Source organism: Pygoscelis adeliae, unplaced genomic scaffold (genome assembly GCF_000699105.1).
Source record: "Pygoscelis adeliae isolate BGI_AS28 unplaced genomic scaffold, ASM69910v1 Scaffold361, whole genome shotgun sequence".
Taxonomy (NCBI): domain Eukaryota; kingdom Metazoa; phylum Chordata; class Aves; order Sphenisciformes; family Spheniscidae; genus Pygoscelis; species Pygoscelis adeliae.
In genome coordinates this window covers 876,593-887,455 of record NW_008824187.1, presented here as the reverse complement: position 1 = coordinate 887,455, position 10,863 = coordinate 876,593, and the positions used below count along the sequence as shown (strand labels likewise).

General features: G+C 47.8%; 1 protein-coding gene across 1 annotated transcript in view; it reads left to right on the top strand.

Moving 5' to 3' along the window:
- Positions 1 to 814: 814 nt before the first annotated feature.
- The window catches only part of SNCG (synuclein, gamma (breast cancer-specific protein 1)), a 17,406-nt gene continuing 7,357 nt past the window's right edge, over positions 815 to 10,863 (top strand). Inside the window, exons 1-3 of the mRNA XM_009334625.1 lie at positions 815 to 1,137; positions 6,261 to 6,302; positions 7,181 to 7,308. Of these exons, the coding sequence (XP_009332900.1) occupies positions 1,017 to 1,137; positions 6,261 to 6,302; positions 7,181 to 7,308 (291 nt within the window). The 5' untranslated portion in view covers positions 815 to 1,016. The remainder of the gene's footprint in view (positions 1,138 to 6,260; positions 6,303 to 7,180; positions 7,309 to 10,863) is intronic.

The following is a 10,863-nucleotide window of genomic DNA, read 5'->3' as shown; positions in this document are numbered from 1 at the left end:
AGGCCTTGAGGCTGGATGGATCCTCTATGCAAACTGTAGGATTTCCCCAGTCGGTTCTCAGCTGGATGATTTTCTCGCCCCGCTGTGCTCTGCGGCACAGACTTGCGACGTGAGTGATGGCGTTGGTGTAAAATGTCGTCTCCCTCTGCAGTGGCAGAGCTCTGTCTACAGCAGCTCAGAGAAACAAATAGGAAACAGGATTTCCCCCAACAGGCATCTGATTTTTCAGAAATGAACCATTGTAACGGGATGTGCAGCTGAGCAAAAACCGTAATTTATACCAAATGCCTTGAGGGGCCAACTTCAGACTTGACAAACATGGCAAGTGGGGCTTCCAGCTCCCTTCACTCCCTTCACTTGAACACCAGGCTCTACCTGGTTGCCTTTTTCTCTCAGTATTTACTAGAAATAATGTTCTTGTTACGGTTTTGTGCAGGATGGGTTCTGGTAACTGCCAGACCAAGAAACCTGACCCTGTTTGCTTGCTACAGACGCCACCAGCTTTACGTGCTCTGCAGCCTCTGGGAACCCTTGTGTTTGCCTCCTGCTGCAGCCTTGGGGAGATGCCCTTTCAGGAACTCAGCTCTTCAGATAAAATTTTTCCTCTTCACATGAGAGCATCCTTGAGTGAGAGCATTGCAGCATACTTTAAAAGCTTTATCTGTCTGGAAATGTTCCAGACAGTCCCTTACGTACCGATGTCCTCCTCCTCCTCCTCCTCTCCCCCTCCCTTCTTAAATCTTCCCAAGCAGATCCATATCATTAATATTTCAGTATCGGCTGTTCACAGGCATTGGCTACGCTGCAGCGCACTTCAGCAATAAGAGCCGGCAGAGTCTGTGAGGTTTGCCACACTGCCTTCATCCAGCGGAGGAGTAAGAGCAAAGACAGAGACTGGCAGAGAAACCGAGTATCCACCGAGGGTAAGGCTGCGTATTGCAGTCCCAGTCTTGAGGTGCTTTTTGCTGCTGTCCCTCACGCGGATCGCCCAGGTAATACCCTAGCAAGCAGCAAGAATGGATGTCTTTAAGAAAGGTTTCTCCATTGCTAAAGAAGGTGTGGTGGCTGCTGCAGAAAAGACCAAGCAGGGAGTGACGGAGGCTGCAGAGAAGACTAAAGAAGGGGTGATGTATGTAGGTAAGAGAGAACTATTTTCAGTCTACGTTTGAGCACGAACTGCCGCATAGATTGTCTCTGAGAAAGTCTGGGGAAATTATATTGTGGCTAAAGCTTGGGAGTGAACGGCAGGAGGTCTGGATAACATCCTCAGCTCTGCCACAGAGTGGCTGTGTAAGCCTGGGGTGCCACATCCTCCCCGCGCCTCAGTTTCCCCAACTGCAAATCAAACGTAGAAACGGCCACTACTTCAGGGGAGGCAGAACTAACGCAATGTTGAGGAGCATATGCCCAGGTGGAAGGTTTCTGTTACGACTATTCGCTGATTGTTTGCAGGGTGAGTCACTCACTCTCCAAGCAGCCAAGCACTGCTGATCCCCGCATCACCTCCACGCTGCGAGAGACACGCTGATGAGGTCCCCGAGAGGAGCCAGCAGTGTTATTAAGTGGGGACTGCAGGATGCATCTGTTTCCCCACAAACATACTGTTTTATCCTGAAATCCTTCTCCTGTTCACTGACCTGTTTCATTCCCCATGCGCACATTAATCTTGCGTTACAAGAGATACCCAAATTCATTTTGCCCAAAGGATAGGGTCTGGAAAACAGCATGCCTGAAGTCCTGCTAGAGACCTCTCTCACGGTTAATGTGCTGTTTCAGAAACCTCCCCTTCAAGGTCACCCTCGAAACCTGCTATCTCCACTATCTAATCTAGCACATATAATTATATGGCTGGATGGTCAGATATTCCAGATACTATAAAATCTATGAAGTCTTAGGTTCCCAAGACTGATTACCTCGGTGCTGATCACTGCATCTCACACAGCTTTTTATGTTTGCTAGATGTGGGAGTGAGGGGGTTTTTTTAGCAGGAAAGTTTACATGCAGGCTCTTCCTGCTATCATGCTGCAACATCCACAGCTGTATGTAGCTACTATACCTAAAACAGTTATATTGGCAATAGCTACTGATATAGGTTTGTAAATTACAAATGAAACACAAATTTTATGTGTGGCAGATCCGGTAATGTCTTCATCCCGAAATTTTAAACGCTCAACTATTGGCATGCTGTGAATGAACGTATGTAACAGTTCACATTTCAATTCGAAGCCGACTCGCAAGAAAAAAGGTAAACAGCATCCCTGTAAATAACTAGACTAACCACAATAACTGAAACACCAGCCTGTGAAACATCACATCCAGGTGTCAAACTGTGGCATCCCTACTGCCCTGGCTGCTTCCTGATTTGAGCGATGTCAGAAAGGATTATTCCAAATTTTTTACGTAATTCCTCACATCTCTGTTCAGTCACGGTGTACGTCTCCATGCTGTGGCTGTTTTACATTTCTGCACAGCCATGAGGTAGAGTCTGCTCATGAGATTCCAACCTTTTCAATAAAGTTTTCTAAAAGCCTTCTTAAAATGTAAATCTCTGAATGAGGACCAAATAAGGATCAAGGTGAAGGTGAAGCGCTTTCTCCTTTTCTTTTTTTGTTTTGGTTTGTTGGGTTTTTTGGTATACCACCAATTCCTGCCCTGTCATGCACTGGGTAGTGCTTTGCCTTGGGGCTGATTCAGTTCCTGTTGCACGCTGGGGGATGCTCAGCCCTTTTGGGGAATATTCAGTCTTTCACAGGCAGGAAAAGCAAAGGCCAGACGCTGGTTATCTCAGAGAATTGCTTTTTAAATAGAGAAGGTGGAGGCCAGGTACACTGATTAAAACTGGAGTGATGAGTGTGTTGTCTGTGCCACCTTTTCTCACTCTGTGACGCATGAAGGGTTAATCAGAGACCTGAACTGTTCCTTCCTTGCTCCTTCCTTTGCAGACCCCTATCCTGGCAGCTTGGTCCGGAGCGTTGTTACGTGACGCAACCTGAATTTTTGATGCCAGGAGAAAATAATACTTGTATAAAAGCTTGAGGGTCTTTTCAGAAAGCCAGGAAAGAGGGGCGAACCCCAAAGCTTAGGATGGATTAAGTGGATGCCTGACTTTTATTCAGGTTTGTGTTAACTCATCACTGACTCTCCAAGGAGGATTCCAGATGTCTGGGCACGACCACCACATCTGGTGAGTCACTTGCTGCTGCCCCAGGAGAAAAAAATGCTCATTCAGAGGCACCCGCCTGGAGCGGATGGTGTCATCGGGGCTCTGCGGCCACCTCGTCCCTCCTCTCTGAGCCACGCAGGTTCAGTTCCCACAAGCCATGCCAGAGCCCGAGCTGCCTCCCTCCTGTGCTAGCACTGCAATGCGGTTCACAGCTGGGCTGGTTAGAGATGCTGCCATCGCCGGGGGAGTCACGAGCGTGGGGTGCTCCTGCCCCGCTGCGTGGCTCGCTGAGCGTGTAGGGCAGAGGGTGCACAAAGAGAGAGAGAAATCCTGTAGCATGGGCCACCTTTGCACTTAGTAAAAATCACAGTCTGCTCTCCAAATTGTAACAGCCGCTGGGTATACCGAAGTGGCTGTGGGTTCTTGCAGGGTTGATGTGTATCCAGAAGTTGATTCAATGGGCTGTCTTTTTTATTTGGTTTAAATAGGGGGATAAGTGATGCTGAAGTTAATTAATGAAGTTAATGCAAAGCTGCATCAGAGTATTAAGGTCATTAGTACTGTTTAATACTATAATTCAGGAAGCCTCCACAAAGAATGCACTTCTAGTTTTCCAGAACGGCTTTCGACCATGCATGTCGCAGAAAGCCCCAACGCACCAAGCTCTACTTAAATGGAGCGACTCCAGCGCGGACTCCTGCAGGACTTACAGCACATCATAATACCCTTTTCTACCGCACCTCTTTTCCCACCGCACAGCGCTCCGCCACCCCGGCCGCACCCCTGCGATACCGCAGCTCTCACGGGTGACTCACAGCACTCAGAAGAGGCAGGATGCCTGAACTTTTAATTCCGTGCACACAAGCTGCAGGCGAGGACTAGTGAGTGAAATGAGATTGAGCCTCAGGTGATGATTGCTTTCTGACTCAACAGATGCGGGTTGCTGGCGAGGATTTACGCCGAAGGTCAGGTTTCATGTGGTGCATAATGGATGCTGAGCCTGAGTCACTGGGTGTGGTCAGGAGACGGGGTTAGGAAGACGAGGCAAGCTCTCCCCAGCGGTGGCACTCCCCGCTGCCCTTGCTTCTGCCGTCAAATGGGTTCAGGTATTTTTCTTCTACCTGCATCCCTCCTTCCTGGAATTATTTTCCATCAGAAAATATGGCACCCACCCGCTCCCCTCCCCCTGCAAAAGAATTGAGCCCGGATAGTCATCTTAAATCACAAGTCTGGTAAAAAAAAAAATACAGAAGTACAGCTCTTGTCTCACTAAGCGTGTTTACTGCAAAATTGAAATGTGTGCAAGGCTAGTACAACAATTTATATATTTTTGCCTACCTAACAGCTGCTCTTTGACCAAAACACAGCAAAGAAGGGCTAAGCTTGAACGTCTGTGTCTGATGTGAGAAGATCTTGTACGCCAAATCAATATTGTGGCAGTCTTTCATTGGAATGGCACTGGGAGGGAAACTGAAGCAGGATGGCGTCTGAAATGAACTGTGTGCATTTGGCCCGTTCAGGAGCTCACATTCATCGCTTGAGACTTGCATCTGCTCTGCTCACTGCTGTGCTTCTGTACGCATTTGTATATCACGGGCATCATTATCAAATCCAGCTTACAGCAGTGCACACGTATCATATGCGTCATTAGGAACTGCTGTTTACAGCAGTAACAAGTATAAAGTACAGAGATTTCACCTCTTCTGTTTTAACACAGTTCAGGAGGGTGGAGTGAACTGCTGAGGGCATATTGTAGTACAACAGCTTTGTTCTTCCCCGGGCAACTGTTGCAACCACCAAAATAAATCAACAATTGAGAATTACGTTCAATAATACATAACATGTATCGGGCAGAACAGAGCTGGGCTGGATCTGCCGTTATCAGGGCGCTGCACCTGCTTTGTTTTTCAGGCTGTTAATGAGAACGAGATGTGGTTTGTAGCTGATTTCTCCCACCACACCCATGGATGCTCCAGTACCTCTGGAGTTAAAGATCTGCCTGGCACTCTATTTCTATCATTTTGACAGTTGGCCATAAAAATGCTTTTGTTGTATCCGTATAGGAAACTTTAAAAGAGCCTGTATAGGTGCAGATGATTTACAAAATACAGTAAAGTGGGACCAGTGGAGCCTTTTGGCACGTGGTGTTAATTTAACTTCCAACAGAGGTAAATTTGATCCTTTATTTTTGTAAAGTGAAAAAGCATCTAGTTACTGTGGGGGCTGCCCATCCACCATATGATTTAACATACATGCTGCAGTATACAAACAGAAGGGACGTATAGCAGGTCACCTCAAGCTTGGAGGAAAACTGCAGATATTAATTATTCCTTAAGGGCTACTTATGGTGCAAACTGAATGCCCTCACATCCTGTTAGCTTTTCTGCCTTGAGAACAGCGAGACAAATTACAACGTAAGCATACATATGGTGTACTTTCATAATTTGAGATAAAAACATCTGCATTCTGTGTATCGCTGCAAGCAGGCACTTACAGCCTAGGCTGAGGCACCAATATGGGAATCTAGTAAGTAGGTGTGTAGTAGGAGGGTGGTTGTTCTGTAAATTCAGCCTCAAGTTTCTCCAGAGTCTTTATTAGAGGTATAGAATGCAGCTTTAAATGACCGCTGCAGCCAAGTACCCTGCTGAAAGGCAGGGGAGAGTCACAGGTGGGACTCCGCGCCTTGAAAGACTGAAGTAGGTGAGATTTCACCAGGTCACCTAATATACGTTCATTTTTACAATTAGCTTAACATTGATTTACCTCCGCTCAACTGTTCTTTCCATTTTGGAAATATTTCCGGGACAATTTTTCCTACTTAAGCATGCTATAATCAAGATTTTTCAGGTCTAGGCGTCTCAGGACAATTTGTGGTTGAAGTTACCCAACTCCCAACACAAAGGTACTCATTGACTTCACGGGGGAAGGAAGCTGGTCCCTTCTGCCGCGTCTACAAATGGGTTGTGTCTTAGCAGGAGGTGCCGGCAGCACCATGGCTCCCACCACACCTAGTAAGAACAGAAAGCCATGTCCATGTCCAGAATCCAGAGGGTTCTTTGCCAGGTAGCACTGATGGACCGTGTGTTTCCTTTCACAGGCACCAAAACCAAGGAAGGCGTAGTGCAAAGTGTGACCTCAGGTAAGAGGACAGCCCTGAGAGGGACGTGGAAATCTGTCATGTGTTGCTGGGCCTCTTGATAAGGCCATCGTTGCTGCCAAATGGAAGGTCTCTGGGGGACACCGCGGATCTGCGTGACCTTCCATTTGGTGAATGGAGGATGCTTGCCAGGAGCGATGGTGCAGGGTCTGGCATTTGCCGTGCACGTGGATGGGAGAAAATATTTAATCAGTAGAGCAGGTCAAAAAAATCCAACAAATGTTACTTGGCAGACTCGGATGATTCACAGCAATTTAGACATCTCACAATGCCAAGAGTGCTGCCCAGCATGCAGAGGGGGTTTACCTGCCCCCGTTCCTGTCGGACCAGAACTGTGGTCTTTGGGAGCCTCCTGTCAGGCAGTCACAGAGTCAGGCACCCTGAGGGATCTTTCTAGGTATCCCAAGCTCCAAGGCTGGGCAGCCTTCTGAACTGCCTTGAGGAGAGATGAATGGATGCTTTCCCTGGAGAATTTTGTGACTAAATTGCTTCCCCCCCCCAGCCAGGTGTATTAAATCAAACAGAAGGTACCCAGAGAGAGGTCATATGCAGTCTGTAATGCAAAATACCTTATTTGCACAGTTGTCTCAGTATCCTACAGTGAATTTTTCATTCTCCAGTTGCCCACAAAGACTGACAGGCTGCAGTGCTGCTCTCTGAGCAGCGTTTTGAGTCAGACAAAACCCTTGTGTACATGATCTACATTCAGACGTGATCTCACATAAAAAAATCCAAATAAGGACTGTAGCAGGGCCGATTTCTTCTCTTACCTCGATGCAATCATTTTATTGTCCCAGTGAATTTGGCAGCCTCTTGGCAGTGCCTAGCTCATTGACTTTCTGCTTTTGTTGAAATCCCAGTTGCTGAGAAGACCAAAGAACAGGCCAATGTGGTGGGAGAAGCTGTAGTAGCCAGTGTGAACACAGTGGCAAACAAGACTGTAGAAGGAGCAGAGACCATCGTGGCCACCACAGGAGTTGTAAAAAAGGTATGTTTGTTTCTCTGGTGATGTGCAGGACAGAAGAGTCGTCTTTGGATTACATTTAAAATATCTGCAAACATTTACAGTTGATGGTTTTACTTATTCAGTGGGAGGTTTTCAGCAATATCTGCATTTATATAATGCTTAATATTATTATATAATGTTTACTACGTAATCACAGAATCGTTTCATTTGGAAGGGACCTCGAGATCATCTAGCCCAACCCCCTTAGGGTCAACGAGAGCAGGTTGCCCAGGACTGTGTCCAGTTGGGTTTTGAATATTTCCACGGATGGAGACTCCACAATATCCCTGGGCAGCCTGTGTCAGCATTTGACCACCCTCACAGGAAAAAAAGGAGTGTTTTCTTGTGTTCAGATGGACACGTTAATCCACTTGTGCCCATTGCGTCTTGTCCCGTCGGTGGGCACTGCTGGCAAGAGTCCGGCTCCACATTTTCTTATGAATGTAGAAAAGCATTTTTTCCGGGGACTTGAGCAGAAATACAGCCAGGCTGCGGTGAGTGAGCATCTGGCCGGAGTCCGAGCTCTGGGGTGTGCTGGGCGTGAAGGAGCGGGAGCTCAGCGCTTGCCCTCGCACCTGGCCGGTGCCTGTGCAACACGCAGCCTTGGCCCCGGCCCCGGCGGCTCCGCAGGCAGAAGAGGGCAGCAGCAATTCAGGCACAGCCCGGTCCCGGCAGAGAGCCTGACCCTCCTGCTCTTCTTTGTGCTGATTTTGACAACAAGCAAGCGCTGGTTGATCAAGGCCCGCGTGACCCAAACTGTGCACAGATTAAGCCAGGTTCAGACAAGGCATCTTCTGTCCTCCAGCCTAATTTGACAAACTGGGTTGCTTCAAGTGAGGGGATCAAGGGGCGTGTGAAGGAGCAGAACAGCTCCCTAGAGGAAGGCAAAATTGATCATTAGAGAAGATGCTTTCACTGGGTGGTAACAAACAGCAACCATTTGTACAGTACACGAGGCTCATACTTGGCAGCTCTGTGGTGAGCCCGGCTGCGTTTCCCCTCTTCAGCGAGCTGTGGTCAATAGCGCTGATAGCGACATGAGCTAGATGAGTCACAACAAACCCAAACCCGGAATCAAAGCAAAGCGAGGCTGGCCAAAATTGTTTTAATTGTTCAGACAGTTGGCTGATGAATTTCCTGACCTGCACGTAAACACATTGTGATGTGAAACAAAACTTCTACACACTATATAAATCCTGAGAGAATAGCCTAACAAAAGAGGAGAACAGCAGCTACGAGTGACGCATAATGTCCTCCTGAAAGCATGTGAAAAGGGCAGATACAGAAGTTCTGCTAAGCCCTCGGGATAAGATTAATCTCTATTCCCACAGGGAACAGCAGTTAGGCTGCAGGAGTGCAAACAGTGATTTCTAATTCCGTGGGGCCCGACTACCCCCTCCTGCCTTTTGACTGACCAGGTGTGGGGTGGTTGGCCCAGGAGAGCTACGAATTTGCTGACGGTAGGAATCCGTCCTGCAGATACCAAACTGTCTCCCCTTCTGGCAAGGACTGAGCAGCAGCAATCCTCTTCCCCTTTTGTCCTAAGTGAGAGCCTTCTCTCAAAGACTGATGAGCTACAACATACAGGTGGTAATTTCACAGCTCAAACTGGCTGACGTTACCTGTTTCCACCCCTGTGCAAATAGTCCCTTAGAAAATCAGCAATTCCTTCACCTTAGTAATGGGTCTGGGTTATGCAGACTGCAGGCAATACGCAAAAGCCGTGAGTTTTCCAGAGGGTTAAAGCATTAAGCATCTGAACTGTCATTCTGGCGTCTTCCGTTGATGTCTGCCTGCTTAGAGTTAAAATGGGGATTGATCAAGAAATAAAAAAGTGGGCTGTGGCCCATGCCAAAGGGCAGACGAAATGAGGGAGCCAGGAAACTGCTTCGGATACAATATCATGGTGTCATGCCAAATAGCAGAGGTGGGCAGCAGAACGAAAACAGGAGGAGAAAAGAAAGGCAAAAGAAGTCACAGGAGAATGAAATTCAGGAAAAATGTTTGTTTCTGTGAAAGAGAGGGGTTATTTACTCTAGCATTTTACTTCAGCTTAAATTAGGAGTGCAAATCTTCTAGTCATCCTCACTCACCATACTTCAGTTGCGTCCACTAGATACCTTTTGGACAGCGATGACACGGAAGATGGAGCTCTGAGTGCATCCCAACTGCTAATGATTAATGGCCATGGGGCCAGAGCTGCTCCGGAGGGAGGGAGGGCCCTGAAAGGAGCAGAGGGGTTGTGCTGGGCTCTCGGCACCAGCTGTTTTCTCTGCAGATCTGCTCCTATTGTGCTGCACAACTTGCTAATGGAAATAGAGCCAGAGGCTGCCAAGAGCAGCACCGGGCACTGTAATGCATTTGGGAGACCCGCTGGAGATAGGTACACTAAGAAGAGTGATAAGGTATAGCAGATAGATGTTTAAAAAATAAATACCTACTGTCAAAATCTTGCAATCCTGAAATTATGCACAAGCATCGCAGCCCCTGAAGTTTGAGAGAGCTGTTGCATCCAGTCCTGAGACTTGCTCATGTTCCATCCCATCCTCCTTCTTTTTAATTGCAAAGAGCAGTTGCTAATGTCTTATTTCTGTTTTCAACTATCTCCAGTACTGCTCCCTGCTGACTTTGTAGGGGAGTTGTTCAAGGCACCAGGGGATCTGCATGAATGCATGGGGGGCACTGAGCAGTGCTACCAGATGACTCGAATCTGGGGAGTGGAGTGGCCTAGGAGGCATGTCCCCAGCTCAGCCTTCCCAGTATTAATATCAATTATGGAGAGCTTGTTGACATTTAATCTGTGCATTTGACAGCTGGGATCAGTGGCAGGCTCATGCTAGCAAGGAGTGGGGAACTCTAAGGATTCTGGATTAAGTTTTGCTCGGGGCAGCAGCTGCGGGGTGGTTGAGCTCTGTGGGTGCATCGGATGGCGATTTTGGTCGTGGGGAAGAATCCAGCCCTTCGTGGAACATGGCAGGCGCTGAAATGTGGACACACGTGGGGCAGTTGGCAGCCTGCTGCTCCTTGCCGTCCTCAGTGGGAGCACTTGGAGCCAGGCAGAAGGAAACGGGGCTGAAGTAACTCTACGCCTACGGAGGGGTGCCAAGCACGATGAGAGCAACCTCGAGTAACATTGGCATCGCCTAGCAGGGCTTTGGCACTGGCCTGGTCACTGCTAACTGAGTACAAGAAAGTATTGACTGATTTGGAGGAGGTTTTAAGTATTAAGTAAAAAATATGTAAGTTAAAAGACTATAAACCCTCCACAATTTTTCTGACGTCCAAAGGAATGAGACCCATCAGTGATGTGTTTTGTCTGTGGGTCTGGACCCATGCCAGTCCCTGGGGTGGACATTAAGGGATTTCAGTGAGATAACCACCCACTAAATAGCCCTGCCTTAGAAGAGGATTAATTCTTCATCTGCATGACACAGCACAAAGTTTGCTGCATTGCAGCCACCACGTGGCTGGGGACAAGCACATGTACATACACACACACACTCACAAAATGTCCCTCGGAGACTGGAGGAATTTCCC